Source organism: Leptosomus discolor, chromosome 25 (assembly GCF_034619465.1).
Source record: "Leptosomus discolor isolate bLepDis1 chromosome 25, bLepDis1.hap2, whole genome shotgun sequence".
NCBI classification, from domain to species: Eukaryota; Metazoa; Chordata; class Aves; order Leptosomiformes; family Leptosomidae; genus Leptosomus; species Leptosomus discolor.
The window spans coordinates 7,829,234-7,850,837 of NC_141415.1; the positions used below are offsets into that span (position 1 = coordinate 7,829,234).

A 21,604-nucleotide genomic window follows, 5' to 3' on the forward strand; every position below is an offset into this window, starting at 1 on the left:
GCCCCGCGGACCGGGACAGGCGCAGCCCTCGGGAGGAAGGAAGACGGAGACGTTGGCATTCCAAGTGATCGTTCCGTGCGGGGAATTCCCGGCGGTTTTTGCTCCTGCAGCGAGGTCCATCGCAGCGAGTCGGCGCGGGGCGCTCCGGGGAAGTCCCGCTGGGCTCAGACGAGCACCCGCGGCCTCAGCCAAGCACAATTCACCTCCAAGTGTCACCGCGCTGCCGCAGGGCAGGGCGACACGCTCCGGACACGGCGACGCTGCCGGGACGCCACCCAGCTTGTGCCCGGGACCCACGGGCGCTCGCTCGCCCCTGCTCCGAGCCGGCCCCGAGCCGCTCCACAGCCAGGATCCCCCCTGACCAACACCCCCAGTCAGAGGCTCTTCGCTCTCCGGAGCCAAGGGGAGAGCTGGGGGAGCAGAGCCCTCTCCCAGCTGGGACCTTCCTGTCGCCCCACGCTTACGGGAAGGGCCAGACAGCGCTCGCGGTCACGGCAGCACCACCGAGGCAAACCCGGTTCCAACCGAGGGCTCGTCCCTCCAGCCCTCGTCCTGACACGGCGCGAGAGAAGCAAGCGACAGGCTCAGTTCAGAGTTTGACTTTGCATTTTCTTGCTTCTCTGGACCAGGAAACGACTTTGAGCTGAAAACTCCCGGCCCAGCCGAACGCACTGTGCAGTCCCCGTAAGCGCCGCGGCTCGCGCGCCGTCGCCGTGGTCAGCTATTAACCTGAATTTTACTTTGCATTTCTGCAGAGCTCGAGAGAGCTCATCCGCGTGACGGATCAGTAACACAAAATCAAACATCAAGCTCAACAAAAATCAAGTTCCAGCACAAAGATTAAATGTTCAAGTGGATTAATCAAAAAAAAGTACGGTGAAGAACGTCAGCCCAGAGCAGATTCAACATTCCCTTAAACAGGACAATTCTTGGCGTGGAAACACACAGCCCTTCATTCTAGCTGCATCACAAGGAATTCTCACAGAAGCTGCTCTTTTAAACCCAAAGAAGCATTTCTCCGACACAAAACCGTCAAGCTCACACGTTATCATTCAAGTTAATGCCCAAGTGTACTGTTCTGGTAGAACCATGGCAAAAAAAAAAGAAAAAAAAAAAACCAGAAAAAAAAGACAGCTGGCAGGTAAAATGCGACTGTATCACACTTGATTGAATCTTGGCAATATTTTCAGAAGATGAAGATAACTTACAAGTTACTACAAACCCTGGCCATGCTGCCATACTGCACTTCGGAGCCAACCAAAACAAAATGGGAGATTACTTCACCCTCTGACACGTTCAGATTCCGGGAGGACTTCAGGGAAATCCTCGCTGCTGAGGAGCAGGAACAGTCTGAAAGTATGGGCCAGCATGGAGGGACCAAAAGATTCAAAGCTTTATTTTTTTTTTTTTTTTTAATAAAGTTAACAATAAAACAAAATTCACAAGCCTTCCCCTCCCCGAGCTGGTTTCCTCTTCACACACACAAGCACACAAAACAGAGGTCTCCAACCGAGAAAAATGAAACTGCTCTAAGTACAATGAGACGTGATGAAGGAAGGAGTCTAGGTATGTCCGTATTCAAGGTTAAAATAAGCAGATCAGGTATGTGGAGGTTGGGTTTTTTTTTTTAGCCAAACTGGAAAAAGAAATTTCCAGGCCCAGAAGCTGAAAAAGAAAACGAAAGGCATTAGCACTCCAAAATCCAAAGACAACAGGGTTGTTAACCACTCTCGGGCCGAGCCTGATGCCAGAACTCGATTCAAACAAAACCATCTGAACCGCAGGAGAGACGAGATCCGCGCTGCCCCTTTCCAGCCGCTGATCTCTGCTGCGGGCCACTGATAACACGGGCAAAGGAGGCAGATTCCCGAGGAGGAAGGAAAACAGCACACGAAGCGTGTGAGACTTCCCAAAGGGCCTCACGGAACACGCGCTTCCCTGCGGGTGCGGCGACAGCGGCGGCGCCGAGAGCTCGCTCGGGGCTGCACAAAGCCGCCCCCCTGCTCGAGGGGCGCGCAGCAGCACGGCGGGTTTGAAGGGACACGGGGCAACCGCTGCTCCCCAGCCCCCGTCACCTCGAAGCGCCTGCGGGCGGAGGAGGACTCGCAGCGCGACGGAGCCAGGGGAGAGCCGGCGATGCCCACGCGGGGGACGGGACGGCGGACCGAGCACCGCCCTCTGCTGCTCCCCCACCAGCGGCTGTACGCAGTCAGGGCCAGCTCCCCCCAAGCAGCAACGCCCCACGTCGATGGCAAAGCCTGGGCTTTGCTGCGTTTGAACACCAGAGAACCAGAACCGGCCTCCAGCCGGGGTGCTGCGCAGACACAGCTTTCCCAAGGCTCTGAAACTCCGCTACGCGGAGAAGCCCAACGCTCTTCTCGACCAGCACACCCGCTCTGGGCAGCGCAGCTGTCCCGCCCCTGACTGGGGTACTTACCGTGCCAAAGCCGGCAGAACACTTCCACCTACCTTCGAAACTGAAGCCACCCGGCCCGCCGAAGAAGGCCTTGAAGATGTTATTTGCATCAAAGTCTACAGGGAGGAAGAGGAAGTTGTGAGCCGAAGTGAAACCGCCAGTTGCGCTTTTCAGGTTAGACACTGCCGCTGCCCCGAGGGCCCCGAGCCGCCCCCCAAACGGACACCAAGCTCTCCACAGACCGTGCTCTGCCCGAGCGCCGCCACGCAGCCACTGGCCGGCGGAAAGCGGGTAAAAGCAACAGTCGTCAGCGAGCTGCGGTCCCAGGGGCAACCGAAGGACTTTGGATTAGCAGCATTCGGGGAGCCCCAATCTCCCTATTACGCTGTTTTCCTCTCCCCGTGGAAGACTCCTGCCTCCCGGCAGGCATCACCTGCCAGCTCAGGCGAGGACCCCACCCACCGCGTAACCCGGACCGCTCACAGCTCGAAACGCTCGCTGCAGATCTGCCGCTCAAACGCCTCCAGAGACCAAACCGCGCCAATTCACAGCTTGACTACAGATGGAGGCCTGCTTTAGAGGAGAAGGCCCACTCCAAACGGTGCCATCTTTCCGAAGGCTGCCAGGGTAGAACACCGCAAGGAACACTTGCCTCCCATGTTCAGCCCGTCCTCCTCTAGATCCTGCCCGCTGTCGTAGCGGGCCTTCTTCTTGGGATCCGACAGGATGGTAAAGGCTTCACCAACCTCCTTAAATTTCTTCTCCTCCTCCTTCTGCACTTCCGCACTTGCCCCGCTGTGTCGGTCTAAGGACACAAAAACGAGGAGGAAAGCGGGTTTCACTTTCTAGCGTAAATGGAAAACACTGCACGTGGGGTGGGTTTTTTTTTTTTCTTAAAAAGCATTGTTTGTTTTCAGACACGTCCCGGCTGCTGTCACAGCACGTGTCTCGGGTTTGGGGGGGCAGAACCGCTCTTTGTCCAGAAATTCCCCCCCTCATTTATTCCTGCCTCGGAGCGATGGTTGGGCAGGGCACACGCACGGGGCGAGGGGAGCAAAGCACCACTTGCTCCGGTAACAGACCGTTCGTGGGTACCTGGATGATGCATTAGCGCTCTTTTCCTGTAAGCCTTCTTGATCTCGTCTTCAGAGGCATTTTTGTCCACCCCCAGGATTTTATAGTAGTCTTTCCTTTTGCTCTTTTTCAGCTCCACCTGTGCGTTCTTTAGAAGTTGCTTGTGTTCTAGAGAGAAGCGCAACGCCAAAGGAAAGCGGCTTTAGCGTCAGGCCCAGCCTCCTGCTTTAGAAGGGGACCAAGGCCAACGCGTTGAGGTGACACGGGTTGAAGGACTCAAGTGCCACAAGCAACCCACCCGCTTGGATCTGCGGCCAGGAGCCAAGTAAAGCCTCCCTGCCCACTCCAGGCTGCTCCCAGCTGCAGGGCAACGGCTCAGCGCCACTGAACCAGAGCCACACACTGACCCAAAGGCCTAAGGTTACAACGGCCCTTTCATTTCAGGCCACTAAAAAAGCAGGATGACGGCTCAGGAGAACCACCACCAGACACTCCAAACCTAGGGCACTGCTTCAGCTACAAGCTGTATCATCTTCTGAGCGTTCAGCGCTGTGAGAGAAAGTAGATTCCGAGACAGGCATTTCAGAGCAGTTCTGAGGACTTCTCCAGCATCGTCCTGCCGGGGCAGGAGGTTACAAACCAGAGCATATCGCGGGGGGAAAAAGGCAAACCAACGCAACCACAAAAAAACTTGCCAGTTAAGGCAAACTTAGGCACACAAAAAGCAGGCCAGTATGCTCACCTTTCGTTTTTTCTGTCTGATAAACCTTTTCGTAGTCTCTAACAGCATCTTCGTATTGTTCTGTGTCCATGTAACTGCGGAAAGAGACACCGGTGTATTTCACAGGAAACATCAAAAGGGGGTGCAGGTACAAGCTTTCCGGACGGGTACAAATTAAGGGGAAGATGTGCACGGGACGGCAGAAAGGGCGGTTATCAGGGGAACCCACAAAGGGTCACTGCCAGACCGACTGGTAGCCCAGACACCCGATATTTGTGGGAAATCCTGGCACAGGAACCTGTGCTTCGGGCTCCAAGCAGAGACTGCAATCCCATCTGGCAGCACAAGTTCTGCTTTAACGATCTGGTAATTACTTTATCCAGCCGCAGGAACTAACACCAGCCAGCAAGACTTCAAGGAAGCTGGTGCAGAGCTGTACACCAGCAACACGGGTTGGAAGCGACGATCTTGGCACCTCGGAGGGACGTGTGCCCGTCTGTCAACGTTCCAGCCTTACTCACGTCTTAACTACTTACTGTAATTTAGTAATTACCGAGATGGAGCTTGAGAAGAACCCTGAAGGTTGTAAATTAAAATGAATGCACACAGGAAGGCTGCAACAGCAGTTTTGGTTCCTCCAGAAGCCAGGCAGCTTTGCCACAAACTGGGGAATAACCAGTACTGAAGAAAGTAGCAAGCAAATCCGTAGTCAGAAGAGAGCTGACTACTGCCCTGGTTGCTGCCCCGTTACAAAGGGGACCCACAGACTCGCACGTCCTTCGCACAACGCTCAGCCTCGCCGAGCTCCCCCCGCGGCTGCGGGACGCGCAGTCCCCGCCTGGACGCAGGGATCCCGCCCCAAAGTGCCGGGGGCTGGCAGCCTGCACCGCTCTGCCGGGGTAAGGCTCTCGCCCACCGCAGCCCTCCCGAAACAGCTTAAGAGAGAGGCTCTCTGGGACGGAAGGTCTCACGTTAGTCCACGGACACGAGCCAAGCTTTAGACCAAATCCTGCCTGAACAGAACCAACAGGCAGTCCCAGACCCGCAGGCAGGACAGACTACACAGAGCTTCCCCCGTCTCCTCGTCAGCACAAGGAAGAGGAATAAATTCAGGGCCCTGTGAGACAGAGCTTTTCATTCAGTTAAGCTTCAGGTTTGGTCCCCCTGTCCCTCAGTGCTGCCGGGAGGAGGTTCCTCCCCACAAACCTGCTCACAATGTCCATTACGAAGGTCTACTCACCACTGTGCTCTCCTCAGGTAGGCTTTGATATACGTGTCATCCAGTTTTACCGCATTCGTGCAGTCATCTATTGCTTCTTCAAGTTTCCTAAGCTACAAGGTCAGACAGGAGTTAAGTCAATCCCAATCAGAGAACACATTCTGGTAAGTATCATTATGATTTTAGGCAAACGAAAGGTGTAAAGAATCTTGGAAGAATCTCACTCTTGTCTGTGTCTGCATCTAGAAAAAATTTTCCCATCCCCCAAAACCACAGAGTTTTGTTCATTGCTCCCTCGGGAAAACAGAAGCTTGGCTACTGGAGCGGTAGAACTATGTGGTGCTTCTCTTTAAGAAGTGCACTCGGAAACAAGGATCTTCCTGAGAGTGATCTGAAAACCAAGTTATCCTGTGTCCAGGCTAACTCCCAGACACGAAAAGAAACTTTCAAATATTTAAATGGATTTTTTTAAAAAAGCATTGTTTGTTTTCAGACACAAACAGCCACATAAAATATCCATTACTGTTGTCTCCAGCTCATCCCACCTCCCAGGTTTTGAGAACAGCCTCTGTCTCTTGAGGAAGGGGGGGATGTTGAGAAGCCCGGAGGCCGGCAGGGCAGGCATCGACACACAGAGACAGCGGAGGAGGACACATGCCCAGGGGAAATGCAGGGTGGAAACTGGAGGCACTATCCCAGGACTGACTGCTGCTCTGCATGGCGCATGACCAAAATGCACCAGTGAACCTGGAAAACGTGTCCTGGGTTCTAAAATCAGACCATAATTTTTTCTAGATCAAAACCCAAAGCAGGATGGATGATCTACAAGAAAAGTAAGGAAAAAAAAATAATCTCCTCGTGACCAGGAAGGAAACAAATAAGGATGCCTTTACGCTGATTAAGGTAAGACTAAACTACATTCCTCTTCTCCCTCCCACTCTGGGCAGCCCAAGTATCTGAGTTTCGTTCCTTCAGGAGTTGGCTTCATCGGCTCTTTGGAACAGATCCAGTCATTGTGCAAGTACAAAACCTGAAACACCGCCTGCAGCACCGGGCAGATCCCGCTGCCCCAGCAGCCAGAGGAGCCTGTGCCTTCCCACATAACTGATTTGCAGGTTGTAAACGAGGTGGTGAGGCCCGTGATGACACACTGCCCGCCAGGTGACCAGCCTTACCTTTGAATTAACCGTCCCCCGGTTGCAGTAGAGTTTGGCATTTGTTTTTATGTTATTTGGATCTATTCCTAGTGCCTCTGTGTATAGTTCATATGCTAGTTTGTAGTTTCCTTCTTTGAACGCTTTATTCCCATCTTCCTTCTTTGCTTTAAGTGCTTTGGCATTCTGAAAGAAAACAAACCCTGGATAAGAACATTAGGTGAGCGGTTCAGGAGTACCAAGCACCTTATTTTGCTGGGGAGGGGCCTCAATCCTAACTGTTCCAACTTGGTTTCAGACACCGTGACAGGATACAAAAGTGACAGCCTGGCCACAGCAGCTGAAGCGAGCTGGAAGCGTTCTGCCTTTCCCCCAAGAGAAGCGCTAAGGAACAGCCAGTGCCAGTCACAGGCGTTCTCCACGGGAACAAGGGTTGCCTGACATTTAAGATGAGAACATGACAGCGAAGCAAATGCATGTATTTAAAAAAAAAAACAACACAGGAATGGGATTTTACTTTTTGAGAGCTTATACAAGTAAACGGATTTTAAAAGTCAGTCAAAGAACTACAACAGAGTAGAAGTGAGGGAAGGAGAAACACGAAGGAACAGCGTTTAGTTGAAATGCGAGTCAACCTGCAGGCACGAACACTGAATCTGGACGTCAGAAGTTTTTAGGACTGACAGTTTTATTGCTCCTATCTCTGACCATGGAAAAAGAAGAATGAACGGGAGGCAGTCTTCAAAGTATCAGAGTCTTCTGAGAAAGAGCTTCCAGCAGCTCCGTTTTACCCACAGCAGCAGCTGGTTGTCTTTGGGAAGGGCTTGACACACTGCTTGCTGCTGGAGACCCGGGGCATGGTAACTGAGGGAGGGAGAAAGGATCCATCCAGCAGAACCAAGTCGGGTGTTTGGTTAAAAAAATAAAAAAATCCTGGTAATTTTGCAGCCTCACCCCCCGTATCCACAACTTACACGGCAGGCAAGACACGCTTTCTCGTGATCAGGAGCCATTCTGAGGGCCTGGACAAAGAACTGCACTGCCTTCTCGATACAGTCCTCGTAATAAAGGCAGAGACCACGGACGTACAGCGCATCTGCATTTGTTGAGTCCATCCGTAAGATGTCACTGTAATAGACACATTAAAAAAATGAAATGTTTCCCCGTTCCGGTTTCCTTCTGATCTCCAAAAGCACTCTTCCTCCGCCGAGACATTCGGTTGTTTGATCAACTCCGCAGCACGGATGTGCCCAACGTACAGGAACCTGCTCCAGCACAACTGCTGGTTATCAACCGAGTCTAAACAGTTTCTGGGCAAGATTAACTTTAAAGGGGAGAACTTCAGGCACTCTTCCTCATCACAATTTGCATCAAGGAGCTGTTTCTTTTTTATATTCCCTCATTCATTCCGGGCTGCGGAAAACAAGCGGCAGCCGGGACACAGCACCAGTTGTTGCTCAAACTCCAGACCTGGAGACGCTCACCTTGCTACAGACTGTGCTTCCGGGTAGCGGCCCAGCAGCGCTAAACACTCAGCCTTGAGGATTTTGAATCGGTGACAAGCAGGAGCAAACTCCAAAGCACGATCCATGCAAAACACAACCTGGTGTGAGAAAAAACCAACAACGTGAGCAAAGCAAAGAGCCAAAGGCCTCGGCTGAAAGGCCGCACCGTTACCACACCCGAGACCTCACACTCCTCTTCGAGCAGGAAGGCAAGCGGGCAGCCACCTGCTCTGCTGCTGCTGGAGACGCACGTCTCCTTACAAACTTCCCCTCACGTGCAGGTTCTTTGCTTTGCCTTTTAAAGGGCTCTGTGAGCAAAGGTCCGTGGCACCTGCCGTGTCACTAGGACGCAGCACTGCCCAGAAGATTCAAGGGACACCTGTAGAAGGTTCCGTCCCTTTAACTCTTGGGAAACTGCAGGCCCTAAAGAAAAAGCCAAGGAAGACAATTCTGCCCGTTTCCTGCACTATGAAGACATGTGGGAAGGGCAGAAATTCAACAGATCTGAGACGGTTTGGACTGGACAAACCACAAGAAAGTACAGTGCAGGGACTGATCTTACACTTGGCCTGACCGCAACGGGCAGGGTGATCTAATGGGTCTTTTCCATCTCTGCCTTTCTGGTGGGGACATCTGCACGAGAACAGGGTCATTGTTCCACCAAGGTTCATCTGCTTCCCCGGCCCGTGACATCACGAGCGCCTGCTGTGGGAAGCACTGTGCTTCAGACCGAGAAGACAACGGCTTCTGGGCGAGGAAGGAGCAAGAGCAGCTCTCCAGAAACAAAGGTCACGTTTCATGCAAGCCTCCCCAGCGAAGTGAGACGGGAGAAGTGAAGGGACAGATGCAAAAGCCCCGAACATGCAACACAGGCAGGGCAACTCCTACACGTGAAATCCAGATTGACCGTACACCCCACTGCTCCTCGTAACCAGGTGACACAAAGCTGGGATTTACCCTTCCAAAACCTTGAGCTTAGCCTAAGAGTCAGTGACCTGAACAACGAGCTTAATGTGCTGGACAACCTCCTTTCTGGGCCAAACTTGGGCCTTACATGCACCCACTGAACTGAAACAGCTGCAGGAGAAGCGCTGGGTGCCTTTCAGATTTCATGCTGTCCTTTCTTGTCGTATCAGGCCAGTACCAGCTGCATCCTGTTACAGCCCTTGGGAAGAAAGATTTGGAAACAGTAATGGAGAACGCCCCATGCAGATCGGCACTCCTCCTTCCATGACCCTCAGCAGAACACTGGCAGACAGACCGCCTTTTTTCCTTGTCTTTAATTAAAGGATATTCGCCCTGAGCCAGTCACCCTCTTCACTTTTCATTCGTCCAGTGCTAAGAGAGCTGGAGCTCTGCCGTTGTCACAGCTATCCCCCAGTTCCAGGACAGCCCCGCTTCAATGGCCAAGTGCTGTACAGCACCTCCCATCAGGGCCCCGCTAACGCTACGCAGGGAAGTCGGACGTGGGTCTGGCTGAACCGGCCGGGTGAAGCACGTCCGTTCATAAAGCTACAGGAAAGGGTTCATCTCACCTTCCTGAAATCCCGTTTCTCAAAATCCACTTCGGCTATTTTTTCGTACTCGAGCACAGTGCTGGCGTTCTTCAGCTGGAAGACAGGAGAACACAGGCAGTGCCGCAGGACAGTCACTGCCCTGAAGCACCACCGAGCAGCATCTGAGCAGCCAGTCACCGAGGTGTCAGAGCAAAGACGATTGCAGACCACGGAACAATAACGGGGATCACATGAACGCTTTTGTCAGCGTCACAGTCAGTCAGAAATCAGGTGACCGAAGCGGTAGCCCAGGAAAACGTACCCCCGCGAATGAGATACAGAGGTGGCAGCAGCCTTCCGCACACGGCATCGCCCCTTTCCCCGCTCCCTTGCCACATTCACCGGTTCTCCTCTGGCGTGCTGGGTGAAAGGCCAGCTCAGCCTCCCTGCTCTCCCGCCGAGGCGAGACAACCACCCACCGCAGTAACCCTGTAACCTGGCGGTCTGCTGAAACACAGACCTGGGGACTTCGACAGCACCTCGCTTCTTCCCGTCACCCCAGAGCGTGCAAACCGTCATTATTAACGACGACCGCCATTCCACCTCGCAGCTGCGAAGCGAAAGGCTTACCGGTCCAACCCGTTCCCTTTGACAGCCCCATCTACTGGGACATTTAAATTTTGAGAACTTCGTACCTCTTGCTGTGCCTGGGTGTTCTTATGATCCAGTTCTAAAACTCGTTGAAAGCAGCGGCTGGCAGCCATGGCATTCCCTAGGGAAAGATGGCACTTCCCTTCCCGTAGATGGCCCTGAGGAGAGAGGTAGAAGGGGGTCGCAAGAGCTGCTGTAGGTGGACACAGAGGCACCGAGCCATGAATAAGAAGTATGAAGCTTCTCACGTACCCTCACAAAGCTGTCATCCAGTCTGACAGACTGCTGAGCATCTCCCAGCGCTTCTCGGAATCTCCCCAACATCATGAGTGTGGCAGCTCTGTTGCCGTAATAACTGGCATTATTGGGACAGGTATCTGGAGAAGATGCAAGAGCACTCGCTGTCGGTGTAACACAAGCAGCTGCACAACTTGTAGAACATATCAAAAAGCCACGGCTGGGTTAAAAACTCACACTCCCTCCTGATTTGTAGCGTCACCTGAGCAGCTTAAGGCCACACATGATGGTCAAGCAGCTGTTTTGACTAGCGAGGTGTAAAACTGCTGCTTCCCACGCTACACAGAGGAGTAAAATCATATAGGACACAAGTCTGTGGTGTTCAGCCTGGCAGCACTGCTGACCCTGCATTAGAGGGAAAGCTGGATGGGTTTCGTGTGATGACTATCTTGGCTGGAGGAGAAATAAAGAACTGCTGCCATCACCCACGCTGGCACTGACTTGCATTACCAATCTGGTGAGATTTCACAAGGCAATTAAAGCAGGCGAAGAGTTTTCCTCCAGCGTGTGGTGTTAGAAACCCTGCTGGTATATTTTAAATCAATAACCAGCACTGATTTTTAGACATGGTATTCAGCAAAGAGTAATATTATCATAAACAGTTCTCACCTATGGCTTTTGTGTAATAGTTGTACGCTTCATTGTAATCTTTCTTGGCATAGTATGCGTTTCCTTGTTCCTTGAACGATTCTGCTTCTCTGAAAGGAAGCAAAACACCACATTTTCAGAGGAATCGAGCACCAGAACAGATTCTACCACGACCGAGCACTCGATCTCCAAGCAACCTTAGTGCAACTCTTCAGGGCTCCAAAACACTTGCCGCTGTTTGCTGTGAGGTCTCCTCTGTACACACGGCCCAGGAGAAAGCCGGGCCCCTCGTGTCCTGCTGGCTCTCAGATACCTCATCACTTCACCAGGGCCACCAACAGGGATACTCAGGGCTGTCACCCAGCCGAGTACTACAGGAATGCAACAGCAGACTAAAGCCACCCTGAGTGCCCTCCCTTCAGTCTCCGGTGCTCTGGCTTCTTCGAGCCCAGCAAAACCCCGCTGTACGCGGTTACCGAACCAGCCTGCTCCTGCGAGGTGCTGCATAACTCAGCAGCCACTGAAGTCAAGAAACAGAGTGCTGGCTATCTTTCAGCGGCAGTCCCACGTACTTAAGCAAGAGGGCCAAGAACAATTCCTACATTCAAAAGACAGCTAAACCGAAGAGAAATAAGGGTGCAAGCCTCAAGTAGAAGCTTGGCACTGCCTTGGCAACAGGTCCAGAAATAGTCCTCACGCTCGAGAGCAAGCATTTGCACAGACACTTTAGGACATCTAAAAACACACAACATATGGTTTAAAGCAGCATCCCTTAAACTCTCGAAAGCAAAGTTTCCCTTGAAGGAAATGAAATCCTTCTCTCTCCTCCATCTACCTTCACCATTTTAGATAAGCAGACAGAGAGGGAACTTGTGCCGTGGTGTTGAAGTTTAATTCAGCCTCACAGAATTAAATTCAGTAATTTAGTTCACTTGCTTCCCCTCTCAGACTGTTCAACATGTAACAACAATGAGGTCAACTCAAGAGAAGCATCACCCCACTCTAAGATGCGGCAGTCAAGACTCACATCGTGCTTTTGGGACTTCACTGCTGTAGCCAGAGACAGACACGGTTTGTTCACTCTCCAGAGCACTTGCACAACCAGAACTCTGGCCCCAGACAAAGACAAATTCTAAGCATCAGAACAAAGACCAGCTCAGACTCCATCCTTCATGCCCCACCAGGGACACGGCCAGCATATCGACGAGCCCCAGCGACTCTCTCCTTCAGCCACCAGCCATCTTCTGCTAGAGCAGCCCGGCCACGGGGATCACCTGCCCAGGGGCAATGACCGTATCGCAAGCGGTGCAATCGGCTACCGCAGGTCACCGAACTCCTCTGGGACGGCTACCGGCTGACCTGAGCAGAGCCTTTGCTGAAGCAACGCAGCAGAAGCCGTGGAAGCTAAAACAGCTGGGTGACCCCCCAGCCTGCCAGAGCAGAGGGGCACTTGCAGAGGCTCAAACACGGGTCACTCCCAGGCTGTGCCCAACTGCTGGGCTTCAGCATTCCCTTGAAAGAAGGGCCCAGAAGTGAAGGTGTCTTTTCGCACCACTTGCTGCGGGAAAGCCCAAGGTAAATAAATAAAACCAAGCCAAATCCAAGATCACTGGACTGGAGAGCAAACAGTCACAGGACTTTCTGCCCTGCCTACAAATACCTCCATCCAGCTCCAGAGCAGGCACAGCTCAACAGTTCAACAGCTCTCGGGGCTGAGGAGCTTTATGTCTGTGTCTGGCCTGAGTCAGAGCCAGTCTTCAGTCTACCAGGTACTACAAACACAGAGATAATCTTTACCCGTAAAAATTTAGGCTCATCTATCGCAGAAAGTGCAATGCAAGTGACCCACTTCTTTATTTCTGTGCACCATTACAAAATTCTCAAAAATTAGGTGCAGCTTTGGGCATGGTACAGGGCTGGGTTTGTCCCAGAGAATGCAAAGACTTTTGTCTTTCACGAATCACACTCTTAACAAAGGTAACGGGACAGAAGCCGACTGTCTTCACTGGAGGCTGCAGCTGCAACACATCCACAGCGTGGAAAAGGGGCTGCTGCTATAGAGGAGGGACCACTAGGAAGTACCGCAGGGAGAAGCCTCTTTCAGCACACAAACCAAACTGGAGGGAGGACTGCTGACTCGTCCTGCGTTTTAGCGGGCGGCCAAGCCCCGAGGGGGCAGAGCAGACTTGGGGAGGGTCGGCCACCGCTTCACGTTTTTACTTTGGCAGCACCGAGAGATCAGGTCCTGACGCAAGAAACGCGTTGATCTCCTGGAAGCTGCTGGCCCAGGACAGAGCAAACTCAAGCCGCGGCGCCCTCGCCGAGGGGGCAGCGCTGCCCGAGCCCCTCCGGGGCACGTCGCGGCACAGGCAGCGCAGGAGCTGGCGCGAGGAGGAGAGACCCCCCCCCCCCCAGCGAACGAGAGCAACGTTCAGCCGCCCTGCCAGGGAAAGAACAAAGGGGATTGTGTCGAGTTCACATGTTTGTCACCTCGCTCGGGCTCGCCATTGGCCCTTCCCACACAACCGCCTCATGCAAAGGGTTGTTTGCGCCGAGCCGCGCGGCCCGGCCAGCTGCCGAACAATGGCCCCGGGGAGCTGCAGCTGACGCGGGCGCTCCCCGCTTTCAGTTTGCGCTTTTGCCACCAGCTCCGCTCCGGCAACGGACCGGGCGCAGCCCTGCCGCAGCCCAGCGACGGAAAGCGCACCCAACCGCCCCGCTGCGTTCACGGGGAACAAGGAGAACAAGCGCGATGGGCTGGCGCCCGCGCCCCAGGGCCTCGGAAGGGTCTTGTCACGGCTCCCGGGTTCAGTCCATCCCCGCTGCACCCGCTCCCGTTCCGGGAAACGATGAACTCGCCCATCTGAGATGGGAAACTGCCGTCCCTCCTCCGCCCCGGCCTCCCCGCCACCGTGCCCAAGGCAGGTGCCGGTTGCGCAGCCTCCCTCTTCCTCAGCGCCAGCGCCCCGCCGCGCGCCCCTGCCCGAGGGCCGCAAGATCCAGAGACGGCCGTGTGCCTGCTGGGCGCACCCGGGCACAGGCGGCAGGGCTCCCACTCCGCACGATTAAAAGTGTGTCCGGACACAACCGCCTTTTTTGAACATTACCGCTCAAACGTTCAAAACACAGTGGAAAAACTACCCAGCAATGCTGCACTTGCGGAATTTTGGCAGGAAGTAGCTTAACCAAAACTTTATTCTTTTGTTTCTGTAATCATAAAGGGCAAAGAAAAATCACAGATCCTATTAAAGTTCCTGCCCTCAGAAGCTCTCTGTTGTTTAGCCTAAAGAAAAGAGCGAACAGTATTAACGGCAGAACTCATCTGAGCCCTCATAACCTGCTTAGCAAACCGGTCCCTGATTCACAAGTCTTTCAGCAATTTCACCTGTCATGTTATGAGGAAGCATCGTCTAACAGGCACAGCTAAAGGGCTGGGTGCCAGAGCACCCTGTCTGCCAGCAAACTGCTGGGGAGAGCTGGGAAAACGGGAGAAAGAAAACAGATACAGGGCAAACCCGACTTTTGCAAAGCACCGGTATTCTGAGACGCTAAAGAAAACACGGGAATTCATGTTTTCTGCTGGTTTTTTATTGGTCTATTTCCCTTTGAAGCATTTACTTTAACACAGACTGATACACAAACAAGTCACAGAATCTCAGCTAACACCAGCAGAAAGGAAGTATACACCGGTGTTTCTGCTGCTCACGTGGCTGAACAATGACCAAAGACTGTGAAAGAAAAAGCAAATTGCCTCCAAAGCACAAAGGCAAAGACAGTTGCTGGAAATGCAAGGCTCGTGGTCTGAGACCCTGGCCAGCGCACAGAAGCATCCCTCCCCAGTCTGACACAGAAAGCACACAGAGAAAACAGTTCTTGTTTACCACGGTCTCCAGCTATAACAAGAAAAAATGCAGATCTCCTGATATCACTGGTAATTGTTTCAATCCAAACAGATGCTGCAGCCTGAATGAGATCATTCTGCATCCCGCACTGATGTAGGCTGCATTCCCCACTTGCTACTTTAGAAACTGAAGAAGAATCGTGCTTTGCTAAAAATACGACCCAGGCTGAAAGGACTGCTTTGTGAGGGGGGGTTAGTGTCTTCTCAGGGCCTCTCCACGCTGGACACAGAAGACAGGGAAGAGTTGCACCAAGGAGCTCAGGGAGAAGCTTGTCTTTCAGTGCTTGGCTGCACCACAGGCTCACAAGGAGGGAACTGTCTGGAGCATCTCTCTCCCTGCAACCTAGTCCTTGGTTTTTCTTCTCCTTTATAACATCTGTCAGGACCCCGAATTCTTCACCTCAAAGGACCTGCCACCAAGCCAAGCAGCAGCCGTGCGCTCCGCGGCTCCCCTCGCGCAGCCAGGGGCCCAGAGGCCGCAGCGCGAGGAGCTCGCTGCCTGCCTGGGGGGAGAGGGAACCATGACAAGGCTCTTTCTATTCCCCGTGCCCTGCTGAGAGCTCAGCCCCTGCTCGCTCCCAGAACAGCAGAGCTATGAGAAGCACCATCCCGCGCACCAGCGACACAATCCCACGTCTGCCTAACAACTTCTGCCTCCTCCTCAGAGCTTCCACACGCTGCCCCCGCTCGAGCGCCGAGCGTGGCTTCCACCCTCCTGCTCCAGCTCCCAACGAGACACGTGCAGACCCACCTCGCGACGCACCTCGCCTTGAGCCGCCGGAAATTTTGGGGATCTGTAAACAGCACCCCCCGGGTCCAGATGGGCTGGCACAGACCCTGGGCGCCCAGGGACACGCTCAAAGCAACGGCGCCCAGCTACAGAAATTCAGCATTTAAGCAGGTGGCAGACTTGCTCCCTCTCAGCTCTCTTGACCCTCACTCCCACTTCATTTCCTGCCTCCATTACGAAACAGTGACAAAACCCTAAAATAGCTAGGATTTAAGGAAGGCTCCCAAATCCTCTCCTGGCCAAGCAATATTTTTTGAGATGCTCTGACAAAAGGAACGCACCTTTGCTTTACTGATCAACTCCTGCAGAGATTTCTTCTTTAATAGGATATGGTGCCTTTATCCGGCACTTTTGTTGGTCGAAATCCAGCCCGGATTCTCAGCTGTCAGATGTTACTCAGCTGCTGGGGTAAAATAAGTTTGGTGATCTCAATCCAGTTTACAGCGGGCAGATGTCTAGAGCTTAAAATTAGCTGTCACGTTTGCCACTGGACATACAACACTCTCCCCTCCCTCCTTTCAGGGCTCTTCAGAAGAGAAGCCAAACACTACATGGGCCACAGAGACAAACAGGGTATGCTCCCCCGTACGCTGCAGAGACCCTCTGTCCAGGTCAGGTTTTACGCTCAGTGAGGATTCAGAGCGAAGGGAATCTCTCTCTCTGCCTCTCCCTCATCTCCCATCAGCACTGCCTGTGTTTTCCGCCCCTGGTGCGGCAAACACCACGACGCCATAGGGGACACGCCGCGATCAGCCTCTGCAGCCAGGCAGCGCCACGGCGACCCTGGTGCAGCAGAGACCAAACCGAACCCGGAGCAGAACAGGACACCCGCGACTCATTGCTCTGCACATCAGCACCCCCCGCTGCACAAGGAGGGGGTTTGCTACCGGCTGCAACACAGCGACGGAAAGGACGACATTCACCCACGGCATGCCCCAAAACTGGGGAATCTTGATCCCGTACGTGCAAGTATCTGCAGGGATAGTCTAAACACTTGCCAACCGACACAGCAAAGGTCTGTCTCAGCTCTCTCACAAGAGCAGAGAACAGCAACACAACTGACATTTCATCCAGAAGGCGCACAGAACGCCCACGCTATCCTCTACACCGCCCCCCAAATATTCCCAACACCCGAGGACAAACTCGAACATGGAAGACCAAAGCTGCAAGAACCCAAACACGCCACGAGAGCTCCCGGAAAAGAACCCAACCTCTGCCGCAGGCCCCGGTGCAACCAGCCAGGCGAGCCCCGAACTTGAACGGCGCCGTTATGTAACCCCCCGCGCTCGGCATTAACCGAATTCACAGCCACGGCCCCATCGGTTCTGGCAGGGTCACGTCGTAGCTGTCGCGAAAACCCACAGAAGGGCCTAGATTCAGCTAGCGACTGCTGTTTTCCACAGAGGCCTCCACGAAGGAAGCCAGCCAGCTGTAAGATTTACACGGTGAAACAACTGCACCTACCACACGCTTCACCCGAGGAAAGCACGTCTCCCCTTGAAGGCGGCACCTGGGATTGCAGGTACCGACCATCTCCATATATTGTGTAAAGCGACCACCTGATTCGGAGCGTGTAAATACCCTGCAACTCTGTGGGGGAGCAAACAACTGTGCGAGCAGCTTCTGCTGCTCCTTGTATTTTAAGGTCATAAACCAGTTACAGACTGGTAAACTAGGCGGGATGTACAGCCTGGGGAACTCAAGTGCCCATTTAGAAGCAGAGCAGGAACAGTGGAACCTTCCTCAGGACACTTCAGCGGACGCTAGAGCCGACTCCTGCCAGCACTCCCTGCGAGAGCAATGCAGTAACAACATTTATACTCAGGAGAAGCCTGACCAAGATGTAACTCATTTCATGCAAAACAGCAGTGGAAAGACTCTTGCTACTCACCAACGCCTGACAGCCTCCAGGCAACATCTGTCGAACTCATTAGTGACCTAAAGTCAGGCAAGGTCTGAAACCTTCTTGGCTTCTGCACAATATCCAGTGCTTCACTAGGGCTAACTGCAATTTCCCACTGCGGCATCAACACATCTGAAGTCTGCAGCAAAAGCACTGTCAGGGCAACAGTCTGGGCAGATCATTTCATAATGATATTTTCCAGACAACTGGAGATACTTCTTTTTCGGAGGCTTCCACATCCTCCGGTGCTGAAGAACGAGGAGAAAGATCCAGCCTTAAGCCCGCACATCAGACGGAATCTAGAGCTGCCAGGAAGATGACAAGGAAATTCTCCCTGGCAAAACTCCAGCGACCCCAAGCTCGCAGACCAGCTGGGCCCAGGCAAAAACTGTCCCCGTGGGTTAGAAACCTTTAAAATTAATTTTAAAAAGGGACTTTTTGGGGGTGGACCAGCCCCTGACCGCACCACAACTCAACCCCTGCCCACCAGCTGCTCCCCAGCAGAGGCGCTGGCACCACCAGCAGCACCACCCAGCTGATAAAATGAACGCAGTTACATCAACCCCCTTCCATAAGGGCCCCCACAGTTTATGCAGCAGCCGACAACAATTACCCTGTGACCACACTCTGTTCCTGTCCCTTGAACAACCTGTGAGCGAGCTGCTGGTCGTGTTTTCAGCTCTTCCAGCGCGTTAGTTACAATCATTCTGAAACAGACCTCCACTTCTGCTAGTTTCCCCATTTTGATTAAGCCAGAGAACAGAATCATGCATTCAGACACAGGGCAGTCCTCAGCAAAGCATCTGTATCTTCTTGTACTGCAATTCCCAAACAGGAGCACAGAACATGAAACCCTTAACGCTGACTTACAGCGACGATTGAGAAAAGGTTTTCACTTACTGTTGCTGGTTTTTATGGAAGCTAGCACAGCACATCATAAAGGCGGCACTAAATCAGGTTCAGGTGTCCGTCTGTGCGTGCCCGTTAACGTGCAGGGCCTGCACAGCCCTTACGCGGCTCGAGACGTTTTACAAACATTAAGCACCTAATTAAGCCTCCAACTACTCTCCCCAATCCAGTGACTATCACCCCCATTTACATCCGATCAGCTGAGCCACAGAAGTCAGGCAGCTGATACAAGCCAGGAAGAGCCAAAGCAGAGAAGAGGGAGATGCACAGGACCCCAACAAAATCTGCCCCGGCTGGCAGAAAGGCACGAGTGTGTAGGGCCTGCACCTTCTGAGCGAGCAAAAAGAATAACTGGAAGTAGAAAAATCATCTCCTACCCACACACTTCTCTTTTAGCAAGATAAAGGACTCCTATCCCAACACCACCACAGAAGGAAAGACCGGCAGAGCACCCCACAAAAGCACTGCATGGTCAATAACCACGAGCTATGGCCCTGGCCTCACGACACCAAGAAAGACCCAGGTGTGTGAGACAGCCTCTGTTCTTCACAGCCGAGCCCTCCCCTCGGAGCAGGGCGAGGACCCAGCACTGCCCACGAATTCTTTTACTTCTGCACCTGCCCAGCTCTTCCCAAGATCATCCTGTTCACGACCGGTTTCCCGGGCCCATCGCTCCTGCGATGAAACTGGGGAAGGCGGAAGGAAGGGTAACGTTAGAGGTCACGATGGGAAGACAACTGTGCCTTCGGCATCGTTTTTACATTTGGGTATTTTTACCACTCCAAACAGCTCATTTAATTAGCCCAAGGGAAGGAATGACTTACCCACGAGCAGGGCTTTCCCAACACGACAGGCCATGCAATTTGTGGGAACTGTAGGCACAACATCCAGGTGCCTCTTCAGCAACATCTAATTTAACTCCTTAGAATGACATCACCAGGAAGCAGCTCCTTCCCAGCGGCTCCCGAAGCCTTCAATTTCTGACAGTAAATGCGGCACAAAACACCTCAGGCCATCAATATTGTTTTGAAAATGCTGTTCCTCAGAGGCCACTTTCCTCCTTTTAATTCCATCCACTGAATAATTTTCTAGAGCAATTGCCTCACCTCCTACAGAAATAGTTCTCTCCTCCCCGGTTCCCCAGGAGAAAACCAACTGCCAGCGTTAGATGCTGCAGAACCAGCGGAGTTTCCCTGACATCGGACCTTCCCATGTCACTGCCTGCAGAGCCTGCAATGCTCAGCTGCTGCTGGGAACCAGCTCGCTGGCTCTTGAGAAGAAAACGGGCAAGTAAGGTTGGAATTCCCAGCACCCCCAGCCACCCAATGACGCTGTCTGCTCCCCTGGGCATGGTGCACCAGACCGCTTCAGAAACAAACCAGTTACTGGGACCTGAAGTTACACAACACCTCCAGAGCAGGACTCTGCCCAAACCTTTGCCTGCAGCTGAGATTTTCCCCATTAGCCACAGCAAGGCAGGGAAGAGGAGAAATTGCTGTGTACAGATTTCAAATGGCACCAGGGACAAGGGGATTTAGTACGATGGAGAAGCGAAGAGCGCTCAAATCTATGCGTTTGGAGGTTCCCTTCTATGCCACAGTTTACCCTCCTCGTCCTCAGCAATGGAGAAAGCTCTCTTCAGACACCAGCCCGTGCGGCCTCGAGACAGAGAGGACGTTAATTGTATTTCTGGGACGCTCCAACTCTAAACGCCTGAAGACGGCCCGGCTCCACCTCAGGATGTACGTCCTAATCCCGGTACACGCGGAGGCCATGAGCTCCCACGCGGGACCCGCAGCCAAGACATCCCAAAATAAAGCGTCCCCCGGCAGCAGGCGCAGCCCCGCACCGCGTGTGGCGGGTCCCAGCCCCGGGCGGGACCGCGGGCCCTCGCTGCGGAGCCCCGGGCGGCAGCAGCCAGCGCTGCCCCGCGGGAGGAGGCTCGGCGCGGAGAAAGCCTTTTGCCCTCGGGGCCTGCCCCGGGCAGGGACCTGCCGGAGCCCCCAGGGGCGCACCCTGCCCTGCCCCGCGCCCCTTCGGCCGGGACGTGCCGGCCCCCGGCGCCCACCGAGCCCCGCCGCTCGCAGCCCGCCGGGCCCCGCCCGCCCGCCGGCCCCCGGTACCGACCCCCGCGGGAAGGGCCGGCCAAGCACCTGCGGCTCCCCCGCACCGAGGCCCCGGGACCCGCCGGCCCGGCCCCCTCCCGCAGCTCAGGGCCGCTACCGGCTCCCCCAGCCTTACCCGCCCGCCGGGCCTCGGCCCAGGGAGCCCGGCCCCGCCCCGCCCGCCGGGAGGGACACCGGCCGCCCGCTCCCCCGCCCGGCGGGGCGAGGCTGGCCCGCGGCAGCCGCTCTACCTCCGCGTCTCCTCCTCGTTCTCGGGCTCGCCGGCTCCCTCGGGCGCCGCCATGATCACATCGCACTCGGCCGCCGCCGCCATCTTACCGCCGGGCCGGGCTGGGAATGAGCGGCGGGGCGGGGGCGGGCTCCGCACCGGAAGGGGCGGGGCTTCCTCTGACACGGACGGCGGCGCGCGCGGGCCGGCAAGAGCGGCGTTCGGGAGGGGCGGGGCGGCCGCGGGGTCCGCCCGCCATGGGGAGGCCCGGGACGGCACCGGGCACCGGGCACCGGGGCGGGGCGGAGCCGCGCCGCGCCGCGCCGCTCACCCGCCGTCACCGCGGCCCGGGGGTCCCGGCAGACGCCGGTCCGCCCGCCCGCAGAGGGCGCTGTGGCCCCGCCGGGCCTCGCCGCGCCCCTTCCGCCGCGGTCGCGCAGGTGAGGCCCCACCGGCGCCTCGGTCCGGCCGCAGCGCTGCCCCGGGCGGCCCGGTTGGGTGGTCCCTGCGGGCCGCTTTGCCCCTGAGGCCCGGGCCGGCTGTGGGCACAGCCGCGACCCCCGCCCGGCGGCTGCGGGCTGGGCTCCGGCGTCCCCGCCAGGCGCTTGGCCCCGGCCCCGCCCGGCCCCGGCGGCCTCCCCTGACA

General features: G+C 54.7%; 1 protein-coding gene across 1 annotated transcript; it reads right to left on the reverse strand.

Moving 5' to 3' along the window:
* Positions 1-1,371: 1,371 nt before the first annotated feature.
* Positions 1,372-21,086, reverse strand: DNAJC7 (DnaJ heat shock protein family (Hsp40) member C7). Its single transcript, XM_086477893.1, has 14 exons — positions 20,981-21,086; positions 11,143-11,231; positions 10,489-10,613; positions 10,281-10,394; positions 9,625-9,699; positions 8,069-8,187; positions 7,559-7,712; positions 6,606-6,770; positions 5,452-5,543; positions 4,233-4,306; positions 3,512-3,658; positions 3,069-3,221; positions 2,470-2,532; positions 1,372-1,665 (listed from the first exon to the last, which is right to left on the reverse strand). Exons 1-14 carry the CDS (start codon positions 21,061-21,063, stop codon positions 1,628-1,630), a joined length of 1,491 nt encoding a protein of 496 aa, XP_086334019.1. The 5' UTR covers positions 21,064-21,086; the 3' UTR covers positions 1,372-1,627.
* Between the last annotated feature and the right edge of the window lie 518 nt (positions 21,087-21,604).